This window comes from Bos grunniens, chromosome 13 (genome assembly GCF_055505025.1).
Source record: "Bos grunniens cultivar Pamir isolate PY7600 chromosome 13, Bosgru_T2T1.0, whole genome shotgun sequence".
Taxonomy (NCBI): domain Eukaryota; kingdom Metazoa; phylum Chordata; class Mammalia; order Artiodactyla; family Bovidae; genus Bos; species Bos grunniens.
The window spans coordinates 72,604,041-72,631,863 of record NC_141177.1 but is presented as its reverse complement, the minus strand read 5'-3'; the positions used below and the strand labels follow the sequence as shown (position 1 = coordinate 72,631,863).

The following is a 27,823-nucleotide window of genomic DNA, read 5'->3' as shown; positions in this document are numbered from 1 at the left end:
TTCCTGGAAAGCTATTTAAATGTTTTTTTTCTCATGGTTATCTGCTTTTGTCAATTTAATTGGCAGATTCCCAATAACTGAACCTAAGAGGGTGGAGGAAGTGTTTTCCTCACCAACAGTTCCAAGAGCTGACATGTTACTAATGCTCACTTAATCCTTCATCCCCTTGTCTTTCTGTCCTCTCAGTGATCTGACTTGGCAGAGCTCCAGTTTCATATGAGACTGATGATCCTTCTCCCCCATCACCCTCTCCAAGGGTCTCAGTGCTGCACTGCCCAGTAATCCTGCTACTTTTATTATTTTGTATCTTCTGATAAAGATTTCAGATCTCTTCTCTACGAACTTCTCACCATGCTTCTCCTCTCTCACTTGTACCAGACAATCTTAGGTCCCACAACAAACTTCTTGAAAGGTTCACCTGTATCCCTAGCAGTTCTAGACTGTCTTCCCTTTCTTTCCTCAAAACTACTCCCAAGTCACTGATGACTACCACATCGCTGAATCAAAGCCACACCTTTCCTGCCCTTGTCTATCTGAATTCCTCCTCTTGGCGTTCACTCTAACTGACCTTTTGGAGACACTCCCTCCTTTTGGCTAGGCTTTCAGTATTCTTTCCTTTTATCCTGAAGGCACGGACAGGTCATTGTGATCAGAGACACAGTTCTTATTAAATATCTCACAGTAAACATACAGGCGTTGCCCCCTCGCCCAGGACTGCACCTGGGGCCGTGTGTTGAGAGCAGGTCAGTTGTTCCACAACAGCAGGTGCAGAACGGAAGAAAACCTTGTCCCTGCTGCTGAGAAGGGCCTTCTCCTCTCCTGGGAAGGATGTCCTCCTTACTCTGGCCTTTGGTACGTAAGTAAAGGTGTCACCCACCCCAAAAAGGGTCCTTCTGCCCAGTGTTTCTCCGCCAATGAAATGAGTTGTGTTAAGAAGCAAAGGAACCGAGAAGTGGGAGCACCCACTGTACAGTCCACAGTCTCCAAAAGGCCATGGGCGGGGCTGCTCCGTAGGGCTCTCATCAGCGGGGAATGGGTGGAGTTGGCGGGGTTCTGGGGAGCAGAGACAGGCGCAGCTGCTCCCAGTAATGGGGCTCACAAGGCTCATTGCCATCTTGCATTAAGGTGGGTGCAGCGTCTCCACACACGGCACCCCCAGCCCAAGCAAGAGCATCGGCCAAGCTGGTTCACACCAGGAACTGGGGTTTGAAGAGCCGGGAGCAAGGCCTCTGCAGGAAACACCCAGCAAGCAAGAGAAGCCAGACTACGCACAAGGGAAAGGAGGTTAGTACTTTTATTCCTAATATTGTTTTTGTTTGTTTGTTTAACCTGGTAACTGTTTATGGGCTTTGCTTGTAGCAAAATCTCTCCAGGAGCCTGACCTGGAGTCTCCAAGGTTCTGGGCCTCAACCCTTCTTGAAATATAAATTCATAGGGAGATGGAGCACCTTCGGGGGACCTACTCTGGGCTGTAGGTCTCTCCTGCTCCTTGGGGAGATGAGACTATGAATTCTTTCAGATCGGAGCTATTAACTAGATGAACAGTTGCAGATGTCTGCGCTGAAGAGTCTCAGAAGATCTGGGCTTTTTACAAAACCGCTGAGAAATCCAGGGAAGTTTATTTCTCCACAATTTCCCTCCTTGTTCCTAGAAGAGTTTTAGGCCACAATTCAGCCACTGTAACCAGTCCAAGGAAACTTGAAGTTGATGGGCACCAAATCCTTTTGGCTTGTCTTGGGCAACATTTAATCAGCAAGACCCTTACTGAGCAAAAGAAACTGGTCTCAGCCGAAGTCCCCCAAGTCTTAGATTCAGGAATCTAAGCAAGTCCCCCAACATTTTAGGGACTATTTTGGGAAGCAAGGTGGCTTCCTCCTTGTGTTTCCGTATTAACCTTTTCTACCTGATCCAGGGTTGTAGGGAAGCAAAATTTGTCACCCCAAAATGTGTCTCTTTGGCAAGAGAATGATTTTAGGCAGAATATTTTTAAGAAAGAAAAGACTCAAAGCCTTTCTTTTGACAGCCTCCTTAAATGTTGAATAGTTTAGATAAAGGGGCTAGCCCAGGAAGACAGCTACTATGAGAGATACTGAGAAAAAATGTGGGCCAGGTGTGGTCAGGGGAACTCCAAATATTTACAGAGAGTTCCAAACACTTGCTTTTCCATCTCCATGTGAATCACCTTCCTCCACATTCTAGTCCCAAACCACTACCCACAGCATCCTCCTCTGTCTCTAGCTGAAGATGGCATTTAAGATGAGGGTTTCCACCATTCTGGTGAGTTACTCATGTTTTCTGGTTCTCACCCATGTATACAGAAGTATACATGTTGTTAACCTTTTGTTTGCTTTTCTCCTGTTAATCTGTCTCATGTTAAGTCGCTTCTTAACCAGCCAGATGAACCTAGAAGGATAGTTTTTGTCCTCCCCCACAGCACACACCTGAGTACAGGGAGCTATGCTAATTTACAACTGGCATAGGCTTTGCCTCGTCTGCAAGGAAGAGATCTCTGGCAAACTGTGATCCATACAGCAGCACCAGCCAGTGAGCTGATGCTCACCTGAAGGCCTTAGACATAGGTAGGGTCATTGTGTTACCCAGCTGCATCGCTTCCTGCAGGATAGGCTGATAAATCAGGAGATGAGTTGTTGGGGCAAGCAATAGCAACTTTGTTTGGAAAGCTGGTAGATCAAGGTAAAATGGTGGACTCATATCCCCGAGAACCATCGTGGCTGAGTTAGAATTCAGGCTTGTTTTACACTAAAAGGAGAAAGAGTAAAGCCAAACCCTTCCTGGTTCCCATCAGCCTCTGAAGGGGTTGTGTTAATTCCCTTCCTGCAGTCATTGACAGCTGGGCTTGGTCAGGATGTTTCCTTGGAGCTAAATACAGGTATTTTATCTTAATGCTCATTATGTGGGAAGCAGGGCTCCCAGTGCTGAGCCACTATGCATAATTTAAGCTTACGGACAACATCCTTTTAGTGCTGCACTTGTAATAGAATACAAAAGGGTCTTCCCTATTACGGTTGTTCACTTCAGCAGAAGTCAGAGACAGATTTCATAGTGCCATTCGTTGAATAAAAATGATGGAGTCAGTAATTCTCCCTAATTTGAGCAAACTCCATGAGATAGTGATGGACAGGAAAGCCTGGTGTGCTACAGTCCATGGGGTTACAAAGAGGTGGACATGACTTAGTGACTGAATGACAACAATGCTCCCTAAAGAGCTCTCTGAAACAGAGCTGGGAGGCCATTAAGGAGTGTGGCATATGCACGTTTCAGCCTAGAGGCAATCTGAGCTTCAGATCATTTCTTTTCCATTTTGGAAGTCCTCCAGAACATCTGCCAGAAATTCAAGCTACTTCTTGGACCACGCCTGCCCTGTATACCTTGTGCTTCTGGGAGGCCAAATATTTCCTGACTCGCATGAGGGTCAGTCACAGTTCTCATCAGGCAGTTTTTGACAACCTGTGGCTTTTTGTCTTCATAAGCCCTCGCCTCTCTTTCTCAGAAGACTTTCAGTTTAACCTGAATCACTCGTTCTTGAATTGTACTTATTTCCCTTTCAGTTACAGATTTAAATATCATATCTTAAATATATCTTCACAAAAACATCTAAACTGATATTTGACCAAACAGCTGGGATCATAAGCTAACCAAATCGACACATAAATGAACCCTCACACTAGACAGTTGTTTTAACTATCAGTTTTAAGGAGAATATTGAAATCGCCTAGTATTTCTCCAGTTCCTGGCTAGGTTTTATGGAGAACCTAGAACACAACCTATACGTTGCCTCCTGTCCTCCTGCAGGAGTTGGGTAGATTTTGTTACCCAACCAAACCTGAGTCCATTTGCCCAATGCACAGTCAGACCAATCTGCTGACACCAGATGTGATGAAGGAAATTGTGGTGTTTATTCCAAGGTGCCCATTGCGAGGCCAGGCAAGAACAGAGGGCTCCTTCTCCAAAGACACAAACTCTCTGATGGCTTCCAGGGAAGGGTTTTATTGTTGCTGTTGATGTTGTTTTTAACGTCAGGAGTTTATTGTTAAAGCAAAGCAAGCTTCAAAATGTTGCACAGCGTATTTCCAGTAGGGAGAAATAGCTAGATATAGACACACATAAACTCACACACAGGAGTAGGTATACAGATAGCAGTGTAGAAATATATGTCCCCACGTTTTATATTAAACCGTTAATGTTTTCTTTCCAAGGAGGGTAGGCTGGTTTATGAGAGAATTAACAAAATCTTAAACCTTTCCCGATAGTTAGAATATTTTCAAAAAAATAAATGCACTTCTTGGTAAAGTAGAATGAAGAAAAATATGTGACTTAGGTTTGCTAAGGACAAAACCCATTTTTTCAAAAAACTTATTTTATATTGGAGCAGAGCCGATGAAGAAAAGGGTGATAGTTTCAGGGGCACAGACAGTGACTCCACCATATATATACATGTATCTATTCTCCCCCAAATTCAGGGAAGGGTTCTGAAATGCAACGTTTGGGGTCTGGATGTGAGGTGCTGATAGCTGGTGTACCTCTTTCTGGATTGGTTGGTGGTAGCTAACTGGGTGGTTTCAGGAATCAGTATCATCAGCCATGACCGAGTTTCAACTGGTCTGGGGTAAGCATAGGTGTAGACAGCATGCAGTTAACTTCTTCCACCTGGGGCCGGTGTCAGTATCTGCAGAAGAACTCATGGATATGGCTCCGAAAGTTCTCTGCAACTCTTGATGAAGAGTTAAAGGTCCTTGAGTTTGTTTGAAGGTTTAACTATTGTTATTTTGTCTTGCTCAACTGTTTTCATTTGTCTCAGCATCTTCTCACTTCTCTAATTACGTTTGCTCTTTGGGACTCTGGCAAAGCCTTGGAGGCTAAAGCTTTTCTACAAACTAGTGGGAGGGTATATGGGGAGGTCCCCACAGGGTCCAACTCCATTCTCAGTAGTTCTTCTTTTTAGTGTGTCCCCCTTTATTTTTAATAGATTCAAGAGGCGGAGGGAAGATTCCTAGTTAGGAGCTTTTCTTTTGTAACTCACCTAGGCTGAGAAGTCTACAAAAATCTCTCTTCTAAAGGGGGAGGGACAAATTAGGAGTATGGCATTAACAGATTCAAACTACTAGGTATAAAATGATAAGCAATGAGGCTATACTGTATAGTACAGGGAATTATAGCCATATCTTGTAATAAACTGTATTGGAGTAAAATCTGCAAAAATACTGAATCACTATGCTGGAGAACTGACACTAACACAATATTTTAAACCAACTATAGTTCAATTTTAAAACTTAAAAAAAAACATAATTTACATATTGAAAAAAATGTCTTTTCTTGAAATAATCTGTGTGTCATATTCCCCCATCTCAGATATTCAATGCGTATCATGTCCTTCAAAAGTCGCACAACCAAAACCAACCAATTTCAGAGTCTAGTCTCTGTGCTGGATCTTAGAGATGCAAAAACAAACAAAATGTGGCTTCTCCTTTCTTGTTGGTTGTTACTGCTTGTCACTGGGCCATGATCTTAGTTTTTTGAATGTTGAACTTTAAGTTAACTTTTTCACTCTCCTCTTTCATCAAGAGGCTTGTTAGTTCTTCACTTTCTGCCATAAGGGTGGTGTCATCTGCGTATCTGAGGTTACTGATATTTCTCACTGCAATCCTGATTCCAACGTGTGCTTCCTCCAGTCTGGCATTTTGCATGACGTACTCTGCATATAAGTTCAATAAGTAGGGTGACAATATACAGCCTTGATGGACTCCTTTCCCAATTTGGAACATTGAGGTGCTTGCATCTTTTTGAAGTCTGGTTTTCTCTGGATATATGCCCAGGAGTGGGATTGCTGAATCATATGGCAAGTCTATATTTAGTTTTTAAAGAAATTTCCATAGAGTTCTCCACAGTGGGTGTACCCTGGTTACATTCCATAAGCTGTGTAGGAGGGTTCCCTTTTCTCCACACTCTCTCCAGCATTTATTATTTGTAGGTTTTTTGATGGTGGCTATTCTGATTGGTGTGAAATGATACCTCATTGTAGTATTTCTGCATTTCTCTAATTATTAGTGATGTGGAGCATCCTTTATGAGCATCCTTTCATGTGCTTTTTGATCATCTGTCAGTATTCTATAGAGAAAAGTCTACCTAGATCTTACATTCATTTATTGATTGGGTTGTTTGTATTTTGATCTTTAGCTCCTTGAGCTGTTTGAATATTTTGGAGATTAATCCTTTGTCATTTGCATCATTTCAGAATATTGTCCCCCATTCTGTGGGTTTTCTTCTGTCTTGTTTATGATTACCTGTGCTGTGCAGAAGCAAAGTTTCATTAGATCCCATTTGTTTATTTTTGTTTTTATTTTCACTATTCTAAGAGGTGGGGGAAAAAACATACTGCTGTGATTTATGTCAGAGAGTACTCTGCCTATGTTCTCCTCTAAGAGTTTTGTGGGGTCTGTTCTTACATTTCAGTCCAGTTCAGTTCTGTTCAGTCGCTCAGTCATGTCTGACTCTTCGTGACCCGATGAATCCCAGCACGCCAGGCCTCCCTGTCCATCCCCAACTCCCGGAGTTCACTCAAACTCATGTCCATCGAGTCCATGATGCCATCCAGCCATCTCATCCTCTGTCGTCCCCTTCTCCTCCTGCCCCCAATCCGTCTCAGCATCAGAGTCTTATCCAATGAATCAACTCTTCGCATGAGGTGGCCAAAGTACTGGAGTTTCAGCTTCAGCATCATTCCTTCCAAAGAAATCCCAGGGCTGATCTCCTTTAGAATGGACTGGTTGGATCTCCTTGCAGTCCAAGGGACTCTCAAGAGTCTTCTCCAACACCACAGTTCAAAAGCATCAATTCTTCAGCACTCAGCTTTCTTCACAGTCCAACTCTCACATCCATACATGACCACTGGGAAAACCATAGCCTTGACTATATGGACCTTTGTTGGCAAAGTAATGTCTCTGCTTTTGAATATGCTATCTAGGTTGGTCATAACTTTTCTTCCAAGAAGTAAGCATCTTTTAATTTCATGGGTGCAGTCACCATCTGCACTGATTTTGGAGCCCAAAAAAATAAAGTCTGGCACTGTTTCCACTGTTTCCCCATCTATTTGCCATGAAGTGATGGAACCAGATGCCATGATCTTCGTTTTCTGAATGTTGTTGAGCTTTAAGCCAACTTTTTCACTCTCCTCTTTCACTTTCATCAAGAGGCTTTTTAGTTCTTCTTCACTTTCTGCCATAAGGGTGGTGTCATCTGCATATCTGAAGTTATTGATATTTCTCTTGGCAATCTTGATTCCAGCTTGTGTTTCTTCCAGCCCAGCATTTCTCATGATGTACTCTGCATATAAGGCAAATAAGCAGGGTGACAATATACAGCCTTGACGTACTCCATTTCGTATTTGGAACCAGTCTGTTGTTCCATGTCCAGTTCTAACTGTTGTTTCCTGACCTGCATATAGGTTTCTCAAGAGGCAGGTCAGGTGGTCTGGTATTCCCATCTCTTTCAGAATTTTCCACAGTTTATTGTGATCCACACAGTCAAAGGCTTTGGCATAGTCAATAAAGCAGAAATAGATGTTTTTCTGGAACTCTCTTGCTTTTTCGATGATCCAGTGGATGTTGGCAATTTGATCTCTGGTTCCTCCGCCTTTTCTAAGGTCTTTAATTTCTTTTGAGATTATTTTTGTGTATGTTAGGGAGTATGGTAATTTCATTCTTATGCTTGTTCTGTTCATTTTTATCAGCACTACTTATTCAAGAGGCTGTCTTTTCTCCATTGTATAGTCTTGCCTCCTTTGTCATAGATCACTTGACCGTAGGTGCATTGGTTTCTCTCTGGACTTTGTATTTTGTTCCATTGCTCTATTCAATATATCTCTGTTTCTGTGCCAGAACCAGTGTCTTGATTACTTTAGCTTGTAACTAACACAGCCTTGTCTAACTCAATGAAACTAAGCCATGCCGTGTGGGGTCGACAGAGGATGAGATGGCTGGATGGCATTACCGACTCGACGGACACGAGTTTGGGTAAACTCCAGAAGTTGGTGATGGCCAGGGAGGCCTGGCGTGCTGTGATTCATGGGATCGCAAAGAGTTGGACACGACTGAGTGACTGAACTGAACTGACTGGTAGTCTGAAGTCAGGGAACCTGATTCTGTCAGCTCTTGCTTTTCTTTCTCAAGATTGCTTGGCTATTTGGGGTCTTTTTTTCCCCATTCACACTGTAAAATTTTTTGTTCTAGTTCTGTGAAAAACACCATTGGAAAGGTGAGGCATTCAATCTGCAGATTGCTTTGGGTAGTATAGTTATTTTGACAGCAAATTTGTTCAAGGTGGTTCTAGGAAAGGCCAGCATCTTAAAGCATTCAGATGGTCTGCCTGCGACCCTTCCTTTTGCTACATTTTTGTGTGATGTGGGTCAAAATGAGAAGCAGACAGGAAAATAGTTGCCTCTCCTGGCATGTGGTAACATTGTGGAATATGAAAATGTGAGTCAAACACAGAGACAGCCCAGTCAAACAGCACCTAAACACAGAGCTGATGTGGGCACTTGTGGGTGTGTACTTGTGCTTCTGAGAAACATTATACAAGTAAGGAATGGAAGTAATGAAACATAGTTCAGAAAAAAAGTTAAAGTGAAAATATTGTAGACAAACCTATAAAAGAATAAATATTTGGAGACAAAAGAGAAAGGAGAGCTCAAGGGAGCAAGAGATCAGGGAACATGGATTAAAGTACTGACAGGGAACTCCAGGAGATAAGATCCTATTCGTCTATTTCTTGTAGTTCTAATAATACTAACTGAATTTCAGATGAATATCATACAAGTAGAGGACAAGAAAAAATACACCAAGTCATCTGGAATCAATTCAATGGAATTCTTTATTGCATGGGACTCTATTTACGTTATATATATTTTACATATCACTTACCTACCATATTTTATATATGTTTATTTTTAATATGTATATATAAATGACAATGTCAAGTGCTAAGTTTTGAATTTTCAGTGATACCAAAGAGAGAGTTGCAGGAATTTAGGAGAAGTTGCATAAATGTGAGCTAGTGTGGTCGGGAGAGAAGGACAGCTCTGGGAGGGGCTGGGACATGGCCTGGGCCCTGACTGATGGGGAGTGAACAGGATATTTGAGGTGAACAGAATTTGCTTCCTATGATAGTTGTTAAGCAAGGAAATTATGAACATCCATAAACCTACAGTAAAGATGCAGAGTGGCAAAGCATGGCCGGCAATTAAAAGAATAATCTTGTTAATAACCTTCAGAGGAGTTATAAAGGATGAGAAGCCTGAAGTTCCAGACTCAGCAATGTCATCTTGTTTTTCCAGTGTTCTGGTGCCAATTGTGCCATTTTTTAAAAAGAAAATTAACAAGTTGGTAATTGGTAGGAAAGCTTGACATGACATATTTATTATGTATATAACCTGTTCTCCACAGATCCATATTTATTTCGTCCAGCTGCTTTTAAAAGTTAAAATTGTCTACACATGAAGGGCGTAGAGAGTTATCTTCAGAAGAGGATCAGGACAATTTGAAACCAAAGGAGGAAGATTAGTCTAATTAAAAGTTAGATTAATAAAGAGAGTTGTATTCCGCAAGTCTAATGCTTTCAGTTCAGTTCAGTCACTCAGTCGTGTCTGACTCTTTGCGACCCCATGAATCATAGCACACCAGGCCTCCCTGCCCATCACCAACTCCCGAAGTTCAATCAGACTCACGTCCATAGAGGCAGTGATGCCATCCAGCCATCTCATCCTGTAGTCCCCTTCTCCTTCTGCCCCCAGTCCCTCCCCGCATCAGAGTCTTTTCCAATGAGTCAACTCTGCGCATGAGCTGGCCAAAGTACTGGGGTTTCAGCTTTAGCATCATTCCTTCCAAAGAAATCCCAGGGCTGATCTGCTTCATAATGGACTGGTTGGATCTCCTTGCACTCCAAGGGACTCTCAAGACTCTTCTCCAACACCACAGTTCAAAAGCATCAATTCTTCAGCACTCAGCTTTCTTCACAATCCAACTCTCACATCCATAAATGAACACTGGAAAAACCATAGCCTTGACTATATGGACCTTTGTTGGCAAAGTAATGTCTCTGCTTTTGAATATGCTATCTAGGTTGGTCATAACTTTCCTTCCAAGGAGTAAGTGTCTTTTAATTTCAAGGGTGCAGTCACCATCTGCAGTGATTTTGGAGTCCCCCAAAATAAAGTCTGACACTGTTTCCACTGTTTCTGCATCTATTTCCCATGAAGTGGGGACCAGATGCCATGATCTTCGTTTTCTGAATGTTGAGCTTTAAGCCAACTTTTTCACTCTCCTCTTTCTCTTTCATCAAGATGCTTTTTAGTTCCTCTTCACTTTCTGCCATAAGGCTGGTGTCATCTGCATATCTGAGGTTATTGATATTTCTCCTGGCAATCTTGATTCTAGCTTGTGCTTCTTCCAGCCCAGCGTTTCTCATGATGTACTCTGCATATGAGGTAAATAAGCAGGGTGACAGTATACAGCCTTGATGTACTCCTTTTCCTATTTGGAACCAGTCTGTTGTTCCAAGTCCAGTTCTAACTGTTGCTTCCTGACTTTCATATAGATTTCTCAAGAGGCAGGTCAGGTGGTCTGGTATTCCCATCTCTTTCAGAATTTTCCACAGTTTATTGTGATCCACACAGTCAAAGGCTTTGGCATAGTCAATAAAGCAGAAATAGATGTTTTTCTGGAACTCTCTTGCTTTTTCCATGATCCAGCGTATGTTGGCAACTTGATCTCTGGTTCCTCTGCCTTTTCTAAAACCAGCTTGACCATCTGGAAGTTCACGGTTCACATATTGCTGAAGCCTGGCTTGGAGAATTTTGAGCATTACTTTATTAGCGTGTGAGATGAGTGCAATTGTGCGGTAGTTTGAGCATTTTTTGACATTGCCTTTCTTTGGGATTGGAATGAAAACGGACCTTTTCCAGTCCTGTGGCCACTGCTGAGTTCTCCAAATTTGCTGGCATATTGAGTGCAGCACTTTCACAGCATCATGTTTCAGGATCTGAAAGAGCTCAACTGGAATTCTATCACCTGCACTAGCTTTGTTCATAGTGATGCTTTCTAAGGCCCACTTGAGTTCATATTCCAGGATGTCTGACTCTAGGTCAGTGATCACATCATCGTGATTATCTGGGTCGTGGGCAGCTGCGACTGGTGCACTTAAGCGCGGGCGGCTGCGACTGGCGCACTTAAGCACGGCCGAGAGGAGCTACCCCATGTCTGAGGTCAGGGGAAGAAGCCGGGAGGACCCCATGCCCAAAGGGCAGCAGCCAAGAGGAGTTACCCCACCTCCGAGGTCAGGGGCAGCGACTGAGAGTGCCAGGCTCTGATGGTGCAGGAACGCCCGAGAAGAGCTACCCAAATCCGAGGTCAGGGGCAGCAGCCAAGAGGAGCTACCCCGCGTCCGAGGTCAGGGGCGGCGGCCGAGAGGAGCTACCCCACGCCCCCACGCCTGAGTCAGGGGCGGCAGCTGAGAGGAGCTACCCTACACCCCCACACCCGAGGCCAGAGGTGGCAGCCAGGAGGAGCTATCCCACACCTGAGGCCAGGGGCTGCTGCCGGGAGGAGCAACCCCATGCCCGAGGCCAGGGGTGGCAGCCAGGAGGACCAACCCCACGTCCAAGGAGTGGTGGCTGCACGTGCAGGAGGGCCTAGAGGAGCTATCCCACGTTGAAGGTCAGGAAGGGCAGCAGTGAGGAGATACCCCTCTCCAAGGTAAGGAGCAGCGGCTGCACTTTGCTGGAACAGCTGTGAAGAGATACCCCATGCCCAAGGTAAGAGAAACCCAAGTAAGACGGTAGGGGGCAGACACACTGAAACCATACTCACAGGAAACTAGTCAATCTAATCACACTAGGACCACAGCCTTGTCTAATTCAATGAAACTAAGCCATGCCCATGGGGCAACCCAAGATGGGCGGGTCATGGTGGAAAGATCTGACAGAATGTGGTCCACTGGAGAAGGGAATGGCAAACCACTTCAGTATTCTTGCCTTGAGAACTCCATGAACAGTATGAAAAGGCAAAATGATACGATACTGAAAGAGGAACTCCCCAGGTCAGTAGGTGCCCAATATGCTACTGGAGATCGGTGGAGAAATAACTCCAGAAAGAATGAAGGGATGGAGCCAAAGCAAAAACAATATCCAGCTGTGGATGTGACTGGTGATAGAAGCAAGGTCCAATGCTACAAAGAGCAATATTGCATAGGAACCTGGAATGTCAGGTCCATGAATCAAGGCAAATTGGGAGTGGTTAAACAAGAGATGGCAAGAGTGAATGTCTACATTCTAGGAATCAGCAAACTAAAATGGACTGGAATATGTGAATTTAATTCAGATGACCATTATATCTACTACAGCACACAGGAATCCCTCAGAAGAAATGGAGTAGCCATCATGGTCAACAAAAGAGTCCGTAATGCAGTACTTGGATGCAATCTCAAAACGACAGAATGATCTCTGTTCATTTCCAAGGCAAACCATTCAATATCACAGTAATCCAAGTCTATGCCCCAACCAGTAAAGCTAAAGAAGCTGAAGCTGAACGGTTCTATGAAGACCTACAAGACCTTTTAGAACTAACACCCAAAAAAGATATCCTTTTCATTATAGGGGACTGGAATGCAAAAGAAGGAAGTCAAGAAACACCTGGAGTAACAGGCAAATTTGGCCTTGGAATACGGAATGAAGCAGGGCAAAGACTAATAGAATTTTGCCAAGAGAATGCACTGGTCATAGCAAACACCCTCTTCCAACAACACAAGAGAAGACTCTACACATGGACATCACCAGATGGTCAACACCGAAATCAGATTGATTATTTCTTAGCAGCCAAAAATGGAGACGCTCCATATAGTCAACAAAAACAAGACCAGGAGCTGACTGTGGCTCAGATCATGAACTTCTTATTACCAAATTCAGACTTAAATTGAAGAAAGTAGGGAAAACCTCTAGACCATTCAGGTATGACCTAAATCAAATCCCTTTTCTCATGAGGTGGCCAAAATACTGGAGTTTCCGCTTTAACATTATTCCTTCCAATGAAATCCCAGGGCAGATCTCCTTCAGAGTGGACTGGTTGGATCTCCTTGCAGTCCAAGGGACTCTCAAGAGTCTTCTCCAACACCACAATTCAAAAGCATCAATTTTTCGGTGCTCAGCCTTCTTCACAGTCCAACTCTCACATCTATACATGACCACAGGAAAAACCATAGCCTTGACTAGACGAACCTTTGTTGGCAAAGTAATTTCTCTGCTTTTGAATATGCTATCTAAGTTGGTCATAACTTTCCTTCCAAGGAGTAAGCATCTTTTAATTTCATGGCTGCAGTCACCATCTGTAGTGATTTTGGAGGCCAGAAAAATAAAGTCTGACACTGTTTCCACTGTTTCCCCATCTATTTCCCATGAAGTGATGGGACCGGATGCCATGATCTTCGTTTTCTGAATGTTGAGCTTTAAGCCAACTTTTTCACTCTCCTCTTTCACTTTCATCAAGAGGCTTTTGAGTTTGTCTTCACTTTCTGCCATAAGGGTGGTGTCATCTGCACATCTGAGGTTATTGATATTTCTCTTGATTCCAGCTTGTGTTTCTTCCAGTCCAGCGTTTCTCATGATGTACTCTGCATATAAGTTAAATAAACAGGGTGACAATATACAGCCTTGACGAACTCCTTTTCCTATTTGGAACCAGTCTGTTGTTCCATGTCCAGTTCTAACTGTTGCTTCCTGACCTGCATATAGATTTCTCAAGAGGCAGATCAGGTGGTCTGTTATTCCCATCTCTTTCAGAATTTTCCACAGTTTATTGTGATCCACACAGTCAAAGGCTTTGGCATAGTCAATAAAGCAGAAATAGATGCTTTTCTGGAACTCTCTTGCTTTTTCCATGATCCAGCTGCTGCTGCTGCTGCTAAGTCACTTCAGTCGTGTCCAACTCTGTGTGACCCCATAGATGGAATCCCCGTCCTTGGGATTCTCCAGGCAAGAGCACTTAAGTGGGTTGCCATTTCCTTCTCCAATGCATGAAAGTGAAAAGTGAAAGGGAAAGTCGTGTCCGACTCTTCGCGACCCCACGGACTGCAGCCTACCAGGCTCCTCTATCCATGGGATTTGCCAGGCAAGAGTACTGGAGTGGGGTGCCATCCAGTGGATGTTGGCAATTTGATCTCTGGTTCCTCTGCCTTTTCTAAAACCAGCTTGAACATCAGGAAGTTCATGGTTCACATATTGCTGAAGCCTGGCTTGGAGAATTTTGAGCATTACTTTACTAACTTGTGAGAATAGTGCAATCGCTAAGGCGCAGGCGGCTGCGACTGGCGCGCTAAAGTGCGGCCTAGAGGAGCCACCCCACGTCCGAGGTCAGGGGCAGTGGCCGAGACTACCAGACTGCGAAGGCGCAGGAACGGCCAAGAAGAGCTACCCCGCGTCCGAGGTCAGGGGCGGCGACCAGAGGAGTTACCCTGAGTCCGAGGTCAGGGGCGGCGACCAGAGGAGTTACCCTGCGTCCAAATGCTCTAACAGCTATCTAAACACAGAGTAATCCCATCGCTCCTCTGAAATGCCTTGGGAGTGAAGAGCGAGCCTCCCGCCCCAGAGCCCCCTTGCCGCCTGCCCTTCCCTGGTGGGGAGGTGAGGGTGTTTGCATGGCCGGCTCCCCGGTGGGGCTACACTCACCGCAGCCCTTAGGGCGCGGCTCTAATGCCCGGGCTACCCGGTCCCCACCTCCCTGGTGTAACTCGCACCTGAGCTCCAGCAGCCCGTCTCCCGGTCTCTCCGCGCGCCACCGGGGCGAGAGGCCCACCGCGCAGCCCGCGCACACAGAGGCTTCGAGGACGCGGGGCGGCGGGGGTCGCTGAGGAAGTGGCGGCGTCCCCGGCGCGCGGGAAGCCGCCGAAACCGACCTGCCCACAGCCACGGAGTGGAACCACAGGCACACCCGCCATCTCGCACGCGGTTGTGCAGCTCCAGAGCAGCGGCCCCGGGAGACGCCCGCCCGCCCCCGCCCTCACGGCGCCCCGCCTCAGGTAGCCTTCCCTCGGCCTCGCGGGGCAGCTCCCGGGCCGGCTCCACGGGCTTCTCGCAGAACACGGCGCGGGCGCCGGGCGGAGAGCTTAGGCCGGGCCTCTTCGAGGGTTGACGGCGCACAGAGGGCGTGTGAGCGGCCAGCACCCGCCCGTGCCTGGGGGCGGGGTTGTGTGGGCGGCGAGCCGGGCGGGCGCCTGCGCGGGGGGCGTGCGGCCGGGGAGCGCGGGCCGGCGTCGGGGGTTGTGAGAGCGGGAGCGCCGCACGCCGCACTGGGGTGAGGGCAGCGCGCGAGCGGCGAGCGGGGCCATTGGGGAGCGGGGAGAGGGGTGCGTGTGAGCGGGAAGCATGAACCGAGAGCGTACGAGCGGAGAGCCGGGCCGGCACCGCAGGGGGCGTGTGAGCCGGAAACCGGGCCTTGGTGGGAAAGGCGCGCCGGCGCCCGGGCCCTGTCAGTGGGAAACGCGCCCCGGCGCCCCGGGGCCCTGTGACCCGGGAGGGCGGGCGGGTAGTCACCCTCTGGCCTGAGGGCCGAGCTGCTGGCAGTTGAAACCGGGCCCCCTCCGCGTGGGGCGGGCGAGGCGCCCGGAGAAAGCTGTGAGGCACCAGCAGTGGGCTTGGCCAGTGCCTGTGTCCGGCCGCCACCGGGCTCCTAATTGTTTTTAATTGGAGGATAATGACAATATCTTGATTTTTTACCCTACACTTTGGGTTTGAAGTGACGTTTATCTAAAAATTGCTGCATTATTCCAGGTCAGTCTATAGCCAAATGTTTGTGTCTCTTCCTTACGTTCTCCCCTCGATTTTTATTGGAGTACAGTTGATTTACAATATTGTGTTAGTGTCAGGTGTGCAGCAGAGTGAATCAGTTACGTGTATATATCAGCTCTTTTTAAAAGCATTTTTTCCGTATGGGCTCTTACAGAGTGTTGAGTTCCCTGTGCTATACGGTTGGTCCTCATTAGTTATGTATTTCCTACACAATAGTGTGTAGCGTGTATGTGTCAGTCCCAGTCTCCCAACCAAACGTGTGTTTCTTTGGTACATGTGCACCTGTAAAACTGCTAGAGAGCGTCAGAGAGCAACAGGCTGAATTGTTTGTTTGTTTGTTTGTTTGTTTTTACCACTTTGGCCTTGAAAAGAGAGTTCTTGAAACTTGAAAGTATTACTGCGTTTGAATTGTCAACGTGATCTGCAAGGAACATTTCAAGAGACGCCAAAGTATGGGGGATAGTGATAAATCTGTGGGCTTATGACAACAGCAGTTTGCTTTAGTGATGTTTTAACAAGGGCTTCCCTGATCGCTCAGTTGGTAAAGCATCCGCCTGCAGTGCAGGAGACCCCAGTTCGATTCCTGGGTCGGGAAGATCTGGAGAAGGGAAAGGCTACCCACTCCAGTATTCTGGCCTGGAGAGTTCCATGGACTGTATAGGGAATGGGGTGGCAAAGAGTCAGAGACAACTGACCGACTTTCACTTTTATGCTAATAATACAAAGCATTTTGGATGTGCGGAGTACCTTTATGGCAGCCATACTTGAAGTAACAGAAAGTAAGGGTGCCCTGTTTGAAGGTGGCTCCAATGCAAGGAGCTAGGAAGGGCCTGCTCTCTTCATTGCAGGCGGCTGCTGCCTGGTGATCCAGCACCGTGCCTGAAGTCAGCATCCTGGTTCTGACACTTAGCAGCTGTGGGATCTTGGCAAAACCTGTCTTACCTGGATTACACGTGGGCAGTTTGTAAAAGTAGGATATTTTCTTAGAAAGGGTTTAGGAAATCTTCATGCAACTCAGTGTTCATTTTAACAGAGTATCTCTGAGAGCCTTCCACAGAAGTATGTGGATCATTTATCTGGAGCTGCTGGTCAAAGAGGAAAAGAAGACATTAAATGGACAAGTAGAAGGTAAGAACTAGATTTGATAGAAAGGTCATTTGACAGAACGTTGAATTAAAATGGGACTGCTGACGTATTCTAATAGCCAAAGCAGGTGATTACCTGTCGGATGCGTAGTGAGGAAAAAGTCGAGGAGGGATATAGTGTATCTTATCAGGTGTCAGCCACAGATTAAATTGAGAATGCCATTTAAGGAGCTAAATTATGAGTTCCTGGACTTCCTTGGAGGTCTGGTCCAATGGTTAAGACTGTGCAGTTAAGACTCTGATGCAGGGGGTGCAGTTTCGATCCCTGGTCAGTGTGATCCATGGCCGAAAGAAAAAAATTACTAGTTGTGTTTCAAGATACTCTACAACCTCAGGAAGGTTGAGAACTAAGAGGAAAGAGGGAATGAAGGATGAGAGAGGCATAGAGTTCAGGGAGGAAATGAAGGAAAAGAAAGCAAGGGTCTATGGGGGAAGGTGGCAAGAAATGTTAGGTCTTTAGAAAAAGGGAGAGTATTTGACATGGGCGATGAATTTGAAGTGAGCTTGTCCGAGAGGAACAGCAGAGTTTTCCTTGTCTTATTGTTTTTCTGGCTGTGAGAAGGCATTCAGGATTGAGGTCCCTGGGCACGCAGAGCTGTGTGTTAGCCTCTGTGCAGGAACATGGGCATAGGCGCTCAGCTGTAAATGTGCAAATTGATGTCATATGAGATGATGCCTCTTCATAGGATGGTGTCAGCTAGGCCAAAACAAAAGAACTGGAAGGAAGGAGAGAGCAGGGGCCACGATGGGGAGATCAAGGAACTGACAGCCTGCTACAGTGTCCACTGGAAGTTTCCAGCTTCTAATGCAGTTTCAGTTTGGAGGGAAGTGTCTCCAAAGTGAGGGTAGAGTGAAGGTATGTTGCTGCTGCTGCTAAGTCGCATCAGTCATGTCCGACTCTGGGCGACCCCATCCACGGCAGCCCACCAGGCTTCTCCATCCATGGGGTTTCCCAGGCAAGAGTACTGGAGTGGGTTGCCATTGCCTTCTCCTGAGGGTAAGTTGAGGCTAAGATTTTAGAAGAATAAATTAAGTTGAGGTCATGTAGAAGCAGACTCAGTGTAGACCAGAGTTTCTCACATTTGAATTAGTTGCCTGGGGACCTTGTGGGAAGTGTACTTGCTGAGCAGGAGGTCTGAGATTCTGTGTTTCTAACAGGCTTTCTGAGTAGCAAGGGTGTAGCCTTGCCTTTAGAGAAATCTGGAAGAGGAGCATCGGATAGTGCAGGACAGAACAGGATCGAGAAAAAGCATTATTTTGTTTTTCTTTCTGAGCGTGTTTATAGCCAGAGGGAAGCAAAGAGTTGCAGTAGCAATTACAGGTGTAAGATACCATTGCTAAGCAGAGAGGGAAAAAGAAGTGGTGGAGATGATTCATAGAAGGAATGTAAAGGGGGAAGAATTCAGACCGCAGATCCAGAGATTACCCTTTGGAAAGGAGAGATTCTAGTGACAGGAGGAAGGGAGGAAAGTAAGTCCTTAGGGAGGTGAGTTTGGAGTTGATGAGGACACTTGAGAGAATTCCTTCTAGATGGCTCCAGTGTATTTCCACTGAAAAGAGAAAAAGTCATTGTTGCTCCAGAGAATACTGGGGGTGGGGGAGAAGGGTGGTGGTGCTAGAAGTAGGGGAAACCCCACCCCTCTAAGTAACTCTCAGGCATCAGAGGTATATGTTGTATTGGTATTTATTATTTGAAGTAGACTAATTTGAATATGGAAGGCATTGACTTTTTTTTTTTTTAAGATAGCTGATTTTTTGGCAGTTGTTTCACAGAAATCCTCTGAAGCATTAGCATGATGTCGCAAACCAAACTAAGTTTTGAAACAAAACAGATTAATAGGGTTCATCCCCTAAATGCTAGAAGTGTTATTTTCAATAAATACTACACTGATTTTGAAACATGCAAGATTTTTAATATCTAATAATTCTGTGGCAATTAAATTATTCACAAAGTTCTTATGGAATACAGAATAGGGAACAAACAGATTGAGTGAATCAATGTAAGTAATACTAGAAAAGTAAAAAGAAAAAATGAGACAAACTAGTTAGTATCTCTTCATAAAGAGACGCTTACAGTGAGTGACATGTAAGATACAATAAGCTGTGAAGCAGTAGTGAGTTTGAGGGGAGAGGACAACGTGGAAGTGATTCTCTGAAATAAGAGTTTGTAGAAGGTCGTCAGAGTTGTATTCTTCCTCACGTTCTAATAAATGGAGACTTTGTTTTCATATTTTTCAGGTTGGGATTCTACTGGTTTGAGCCTCAGTAGTGAGACTTGTCAAAGAGCCAGGCATTTGCAAGTTGATGATCAGTGTCTGTTGATTTCACAATCAATGACCAAAAATCAGTCAGCATCCACAGAATTGGGACAGATGACCTTGTTAGGTGGTTAGAATAGGAAAAAGGAGTCCAGAATGGCAGTGGCTAAAAGACAAGGAAGGGTAGAGCCCGCAAAGATAGAACAAAGGAAGGTCCGAGGACCGGAGTGAGGACCTCAGGTAGAAAAAAACAGCACTCCTGGCTAGCCCAGTTTACATGGGGCAAGTCCAGGGGGAGGAAAAAAACATATAAAAAGAGGGGCCAAAGGGCCGGGGGTTTCTCTCCCATGCATGTGCGCTCTGTCTCTCTCCCTCTCTCTCTTTCTCTCTTCTCTCTGCATCTTTTGGGTCAGCATGTCCTCACAACTCATGGATGTATTTTCCAAATAAAACTGAGCTGTAACATGGAGCTGTAACACTACCTGAGAGCTGTGACGCCGAGGGCTTTAACGTCCGTCGCTTCAAATGTTTGCTGTGACAAGACAGAACCGAGGAAATTACACACTCCCCTGACAACCTTAATAGATAAAGAAAAGGTGAATATTGGAGTGGTGTTTCTGGCAGGGACTTACACGCTCTATCAGCTGTGCAGGTCTGAGCTGCCAGAAAACAGAGAAAGCAAACAAGGTAGTGAAGAAGCCCAGAGCTTTCAGCCCTGGGCCACTTGGGCACTGACGTTTCCAAAATTAGATATTGTGGCAAAATCTACCGTGTGCTGACTCCTTTTATGCCACCTACAGCCAAACGGTATTTCTTAGAAAGGTGTTTGCATTCTTCCTCTTACCATAGTACGACCATCATACCTGACAAAGAGAGTTAGCAGAAAGTAAATTCATTTAGGCTAGTATGTAGCATACCTGATAGTGGTAGCAGGTTTATATTTAGAATTTTGCATCTAGTTGGGAGACCTAGGTAGACATCTAGAGATTGCCTTCTCAAAATGTGGCTTCCTAGCTATATTTTTACATAGCTCTGAATTCATAAGTATTCGTTATAAATTATATTCAGTATGACTGCAAGAGCACCTCTGAAGCCAATGCTAAAGTATTTCTTGTGTTTTCTATGACTTTATATATTTTAGAATTGGCTTTCCTAGTGATAATGGGAGTCATGGGAGAACGCACTGGTCATAGCAAACACCCTCTTCCAACAACACAAGAGAAGACTCTACACATGGACATCACCAGATGGTCAACACCAAAATCAGATTGATTATATTCTTTGCAGCCAAAGATGGAAAAGCTATATAGAGTCAGCAAAAACAAGACAGGGAGCTGACTTCGGCTCAGACCATGAACTCCTAATTGCCAAATTCAGACTTAAATTGAAGAAAGTAGGGAAAACCACTAGACCATTCAGGTATGACCTAAATCAAATCCCTTATGATTAAACAGTGGAAGTGAGAGATAGATTTAAGGGACTAGATCTGATAATACAGTGCCTGATAAACTATGGATGGAGGTTCATGACATTGTACAGGAGACAGGGATCCAGACCATCCCCATGGAAAAGAAATGCAAAAAACAAAATGGCCATCTGGGAAGGCCTTACAAATAGCTGTGAAAAGAAGAGAAGCGAAAAGCAAAGGAGAAAAGGAAAGATATAAGCCTCTGAATGCAGAGTTCCAAAGAATAGCAAAAAGAGATGAGAAAGCCTTCCTCAGCGATCAATGCAAAGAAATAGAGGAAAACAACAGAATGGGAAAGACTAGAGATCTCTTCAAGAAAATCCGAGATACCAAAGGAACATTTCATGCAAAGATGGGCTCGATAAAGGACAGAAATGGTATGCAACTAACAGAAGCAGAAGCTATTAAGAAGAGGCGGCAAGAATACACAGAAGAACTGTACAAAAAATCTTCACGACCAAGATAATCATGATGGTGTGATCACTCACCTAGAGCCAAACATCCTGGAATGTGAAGTCAAGTGGGCCTTAGAAAGCATCACTAAGAACAAAGGTAGTTGGAGGTGATGGAATTCCAGTTGAGCTATTCCAAATCCTGAAACATGATGCTGTGAAAGTGCTGCACTCAGTATGCTAGCAAATTTTGAAAACTCAGCAGTGGCCACAGGACTGGAAAAGGTCAGTTTTCATTCCAATCCCACAGAAAGGCAATGCCAAAGAATGCTCAAACTACTGCACAATTGCACTCATCTCACACGTTAATAAAGTAATGCTCAAAATTCTCCAAGCCAGGCTTCAGCAATATGTGAACCGTGAACTTCCTGATGTTCAAGCTGGTTTTAGAAAAGGCAGAGGAACCAGAGATCAAATTGCCAACATCTGCTGGATCATGGAAAAAGCGGAGAGAGTTCCAGAAAAGCATCTATTTCTGCTTTATGACTATGCCAAAGCCTTTGACTGTGTGGATTACAATAAACTGTGGAAAATTCTGAAAGAGATGGGAATACCAGACCACCTGATCTGCCTCTTGAGATCTGTATGCAGGTCAGGAAGCAGCAGTTAGAACTGGACATGGAACAATAGACTGGTTCCAAATAGGAAAAGGAGTATGTCAAGGCTGTATATTGTCACCCTGCTTATTTAACTTATATGCAGAGTACATCATGAGAAACGCTGGACTGGAAGAAACACAAGCTGGAATCAAGATTGCCGGGAGAAATATCTATAACCTCAGATATGCAGATGACACCACCCTTATGGCAGAGAGTGAAGAAGAACTAAAAAGCCTCTTGATGAAAGTGAAAGTGGAGAGTGAAAAAGTTGGCTTAAAGCTCAACATTCAGAAAATGAAGATCATGGCATCCAGTCCCTTCACTTCATGGGATGTAGATGGGGAAACAGTGGAAACAGTGTCAGACTTTATTTTTCTGGGCTCCCAAATCACTACAGATGATGACTGCAGCCATGAAATTAAAAGACGCTTACTCCTTGGAAGGAAAGTTATGACCAACCTAGATAGCATATTCCAAAGCAGAGACATTACTTTGCCAACAAAGGTTCGTCTAGTTAAGGCTATGGTTTTTCCTGTGGTCATGTATGGATCTGAGAGTTGGACTGTGAAGAAGGCTGAGTGCCGAAGAATTGAAGCTTTTGAACTGTGGTGTTGGAGAAGACTCTTGAGAGTCCCTTGGACTGCAAGGAGATCCAACCAGTCCATTCTGAAGCAGATCCGCCCTGGGATTTCTTTGGAAGGAATGATACTAAAGCTGAAACTCCAGTACTTTGGCCACCTCATGCGAAGAGTTGACTCATTGGAAACGACTGATGCTGGGAGGGATTGAGGGCAAGAGGAGATGGGGACGACAGAGGATGAGATGGCTGGATGGCATCACTGACTCGATGGACGTGAGTCTGAGTGAACTCCGGGAGTTGGTGATGAACAGGGAGGCCTGGCGTACTGCGATTCATGGGGTCGCAAAGAGTGGGACACGACTGAGCGACTGATCTGATCTGAACTGTTTCCCGGTGGCAGGTGTGTCCCATAGGCAGCTGGTGTCACTGTGAGACCACCTCCCTTTCTCTCTGATGCCCTTTCTCTCCTCTCCCAATTGTGACTTGTTACTTGAGGAGCCCTAGACACATGTGTACTTCTTTAGAGCAAGGTTTACAGGAGGTCTGCTCCGTGTTTTCAGTGTTCAAACAGTTTATTGGGAATTCCATATACTATATGGCAACTTTAAAAATGCAAATCATTAAGTTGGTGTTTTCCATCTTCCGCAGGACTCATGAGAGGCTGGCAGTGATCAGCACCAAACTTGAGGTGGAGAAGCAGCAGAACAGATCTTTATTCAACACTGTAAGCACGAGGCCAGTCCTGGAGCCCCCTTGTGTTGGAAATTTCAATAATCCTTTAGTGCTCAATGGAAATCTTACTCCAAGAGCAAACGTACGTTTTTCTACCTCAATTCCACGCCCTTCGAATAACAGCATGGAGACTTACTTGACCAAGGTTAGTTCTATTATCTTTTCTCCACTGGGTTTCAGATTTCTGATATGAATGATCCTTGTTTTTAATTTGGTGAACTTCTGAGTTGTTTGTGTGACTGAATGCACACTAAGTAAAAGTCATAATTAGCTGTGCTAATAAAGGAGACAGAAATTTTATGATTTTTTTTTGTCCCAGAGTTCTTGATTTTAAGAGATATGTACTAAATTATTAAATTTCTTGAAAAGCTGCATTTAAATTCTACTTTAGAAATGACATCTTATTGCCTAGTATCCAAAAGTATTCTTTCAGATGTTTCACTTCCTTTCTAATTGATTTCAGTTGGCAATGGTTCATAATCATTTCCACGCTCTGCTGTACCCAACGAAGTTTTTCTGCCTCTAAGCATAAGTGAATCACTGGCATCTAAACACTAACATAGATGCAAAAATCCTTAACAAAATTCTAGCAATCAGAATCCAACAACACATTAAAAAGATCATACCCCATGACCAAGTGGGCTTTATCCCAGGGATGCAAGGATTTTTCAATATCCGCAAATCAATCAATGTAATACACCACATTAACAAATTGAAAAATAAAAACCATATGATTATCTCAATAGATGCAGAGAAAGCCTTTGACAAAATTCAACACCCATTTATGATAAAAACTCTCCAGAAAGCAAGAATAGAAGGAACATACCTCAACATAATAAAAGCTATATATGACAAACCCACAGCAAACATTATCCTCAATGGTGAAAAATTGAAAGCCTTTCCTCTAAAGTCAGGAACAAGACAAGGGTGCCCACTTTCACCATTACTATTCAACATAGTTTTGGAAGTTTTGGCCACAGCAATCAGAGCAGAAAAAGAAATAAAAGGAATCCAAATTGGAAAAGAAGAAGTAAAACTCTCACTATTTGCAGATGACATGATCCTCTACATAGAAAACCCTCAAGACTCCACCAGAAAATTACTAGAACTAATCAATGACTATAGTAAAGTTGCAGGATAGAAAATCAACACACAGAAATCCCTTGCATTCCTATACACTAATAATGAGAAAACAGAAAGAGAAATTAAGGAAACAATTCCATTCACCATTGCAATGGAAAGAATAAAATACTTAGGAATATATCTACCTAAAGAAACTAAAAAAAAAATAAACACTAACCACATATGGATGCTTTTTGTTTAAAGGAATCCCAGATAAATCCTTTTTATGAATTAAATAAACTTAAAATGAATTAAATAAACTTACAATACTAAACCAAAACACTAATTTCTAGTTTTAGCTTAACCTTTTTTGTTATTTTCTTACATAAATGTTGTCATTTCTTACAAAAATGACATTTTTGTTATTTTCTTTAATTGCTATTTTACCTATAGCATTTTTATTTAAAATTAAAAAAAAAACAATCTTGCTGAGCATTTGTAGAATATTTCTAGATTTGTAGTTATTTCAAACATTTAAACATTATAAATGAAGCTCACTTTATCTGTATCTTGACATCACCTGGATGAATGGTATCTAAGATAGCAATGATGGAGAGTCTTTAAATTGCAACCAGTTTTCATTGTTCAATCATTGTAATTAAAATATCCATTTCAGTCCGTGCACACAGGTTTATAGGTTTAATGGTGTTTTCCTGATGTTTGTGATGCACGGAAAAGTAGCCCTTGTTAAATGCAGTCTCAACCTGTTTTCTCATTTGGCTTCTTGCCATTGTAGGAGAGCAATTAAGCTTTCTTTCACAGCACTGCATCTAGGTTAGGTCTTAGTACTTGAGAGCTGTGAAACTGGAGGACATGCTTTAGCTGTGTGGTCATAGTGGGCCTCCGAACACTTCATCCCAAGTCAGACACTTCCCCACGCAGGCCTAAGAGGAGGAAGCAAATGCTTGACCCCCGTCCCAGACACAGGCTGCCTACTGCACACCCAAGTTCACAGTGCTGTGGGCACATACATCTTTTCAAAGTAGAGATTTGGAACCAAGCAAGCACTTTGGGAGAAGTTCCTTCTCCAAAACTCACCAGTTAGGTAAATCTCCTCACTTCTCGTAAGGAGGGTAGAAGTGTAACTCCTCACCTTGAAACTTTTCTCCTTCAAATTCCCTGTAGTGTTTTTTTTTTTTTTTTAAATTAATGCTTTATAAATTAACTATCAACTGCTACATATAGGAGTTTGACAATAATTTATTCTTGTTTAAAATATGATTTAGTTAGAAAGCTATGTCATGTCATGCCACAAGGATTATTGAATTATATAAGAAAGTTTTACATATTCATTTTCTCTGCATTATAGTTAAAAATATATGTGTTTTTCCTTAATCTGAGGAAGTAGCTGGCATAGGACTCTGGACTCAGTAAGAAAGTCATTGGCTTTGTTACTTCTTTTGTAGAATTACGAACTTTGCCTAAATCATGATTCTCATACCTTAAAAAAAATTTTTTTTTCAAAGAAAACAACCTTTCTTTAAAAAAAAAAAAAGCAAACTTTTGTGTGGAACCATATTATATAAAACGGAGACAAGTATAAAGCCTTTTAACCAAAGGAGTGGCCAGAGGTCCTGCACTTGTGACTTCTCTGTTCCTCAACCCTGCAGGGACCCCGGTGGGACCTTCCCCTTCTCTGGGACATAGTTCGGAAACTAACAGTTATATGTTAATCCTTCTCACTAAACACCTTTAGAATAAAAACTTGCTGGTACATTGTTTTCTTGTGTATAATTTTCTCACCTTTCTGTGTTTTTGTTAAATGGAAAAGTTTAAAGAAAACTGCAGATGTGTTCTCCTTCATAACATTCAACTCAAACTACTTCCTCCATTTGAACAGGATCCTCACCTAGAAATCAAAGTAAAGGTCTCAGAAGTATGTATTTAAGGCAGGAGCTGTTAGGGAGAGAAGACAGTAATCTTATGGGTCATTCCTAGGATCATGGGTCATTCTCTAATTCTTTGAAATTATGTGTACTCGATAGACTGATATTTATTGTACTTTTTATCAGATTAAATAACGTTCCATATAAGCAGAATAAGTAGGAATGCATTTTCTTTTATTTATGTGATTATTTTTCTACTTAAGTAATCTTCAAGTTAGATCTAGTCTCTAAAAGTATTATTTAAATGTCACATTTAGTAAGCTGTATAACATTCCTATGATAATCTCTTGCTTAACTTAAAGATAAGTAATATTTGACTTATTTCAGATGTGGCAGGAGTTGGACAGGAGTATAACTAGAGAACTAAGAGAAGGTATGTTGCCAAAATGTATGAATTAAATTTAGACATTGATTTCTGAAATACACTGTAAACAATAAATGGCATCTCTTTCCATTGTTTGTTTGGATAACAGATGCTATGTTAAATATTTTTGTCTTATACATAGCTAATGAGAAATGTGAAAGCATGAGCAGTCATAGTGAAAAATATTCTTCTTCCTCATTTATTCATCATGTTCCATAGTTTAAAAAAAACGTCAAAAGGTCTATGTATTTCTATTTATTTCTGGCTGTATCCTTTCTCTACTACTGCCATCGCTGTGGAACTGTCCATCTGCACCCTGACACCATTTTCAGAAAGCATGGAGTTCATCAGCGTCTCGAGTGTCTGGTAGTGGTCAAGGCTAGAACACCCAGACTCAAGCAGTCATGTTTGCGTAGCTGTCACTTGGTGGGCGACTTAGTAATTTCTGTGTCATTGACTTTGTCACTGGTTTATCTCTTGCCCTCAGGAAAAGCTCCAAACACCTGCATCAATTTGGGTCCTTCCAAAGTAGTTGGCCTTATCTCTTTACCACCTTACTCTGGCCCTTAGCTGTGCATCTAACCAGCCAGACTGTGTAGGATCCCACAGATTCGTTTCCTCACCTCTGGTCTTTGTATGTGCTTCTCCCCTCTGTCTCTTGTACTTCTTCCTGTCCTTCAGGTAGCTACTTCCATAGCACCTCCACCAAAAAGCTGGCAGCATTGACACAAAGCCGGCTGTCCCTTCTGAATGTTCCTTGTGCCATCTTGTATACCTGTCTTAGTATTTATGACTCCGTATGGAAATTGTCTGTTCATCTATTTTTACAGTTTATGGCATTATCATCTCTCAGGTTGACTGGGTCACCTTCATCTTGTAATTCCAGTGTTTGTCACAGCACCTTAGCAGATAGTTATTGAGTAAATGAATGAAGAATGAGAAAGCCAGAAGCTCTGATACTCAGCCACATGTGGGACCGTAGGCTGATTATATAATTGTAATCTTGTATTTTGTTTTCTGTCATCTATAGATATGTTTCATTTTTCAGAGCACTTAGATATATCTCAGGTTTTTTTTTTTTTTTCACTAATACTGAGTTAACTCAAGTATTTTAGATAAAGAATGTAATCCTTTTTTTTTTCCAGCTGCTGCTGAATTTGAATCTGAGTCCTATGGATTGTCTCCTCTAGGAGCTACAGATGGGTCAGATCTGTCTGAGGACCTGCTTTTGAAAACATCACAAGAATATGTACAGATTTGGAAGAAAAAAATATATGATCTGAAAGATAAATAGTAAAAATTTCCCTTCTTGACTGTTTTCATGACATTTTAGTTGTTTCTCATTAAACATGATGAGAAAATCTTTATTA

At 43.4% G+C, this 27,823-nt stretch overlaps 1 protein-coding gene and 1 pseudogene across 2 annotated transcripts; one reads left to right on the top strand and one right to left on the bottom strand.

Annotated features, from left to right (window-relative positions):
• The first annotated feature begins 718 nt into the window (after nt 1-718).
• Nucleotides 719-27,820, top strand: LOC147361220 (ankyrin repeat domain-containing protein 26-like). Of its 2 annotated transcripts, XM_086334954.1 has the most exons (6): nt 719-852; nt 1,126-1,284; nt 16,881-16,975; nt 22,998-23,226; nt 26,417-26,462; nt 27,599-27,820. In XM_086334954.1, the coding sequence occupies exons 1-6, from the start codon at nt 829-831 to the stop codon at nt 27,745-27,747; spliced, it is 702 nt and encodes a 233-aa protein (XP_086191080.1). In that variant the 5' UTR covers nt 719-828; the 3' UTR covers nt 27,748-27,820. The 2 variants fall into 2 exon arrangements, with proteins under 2 accessions (XP_086191080.1, XP_086191081.1); XM_086334955.1 differs by lacking the exon at nt 26,417-26,462.
• Nucleotides 14,737-16,739, bottom strand: LOC147361221 (uncharacterized; annotated as a pseudogene).
• Nucleotides 27,821-27,823: the final 3 nt, after the last annotated feature.

What these genes read in the sequence shown, in the direction of transcription:
- LOC147361220 (XM_086334954.1), top strand. Translation starts at nt 829, where the DNA reads ATGTCCTCCTTACTCTGGCCTTTG. An exon ending in CCTCCTTACTCTGGCCTTTG is followed by an intron (nt 853 to 1,125) that starts GTACGTAAGTAA and finishes TCTTGCATTAAG; the next exon opens with GTGGGTGCAGCGTCTCCACA. An exon ending in TGGAGACTTACTTGACCAAG is followed by an intron (nt 23,227 to 26,416) that starts GTTAGTTCTATT and finishes GACTTATTTCAG; the next exon opens with ATGTGGCAGGAGTTGGACAG.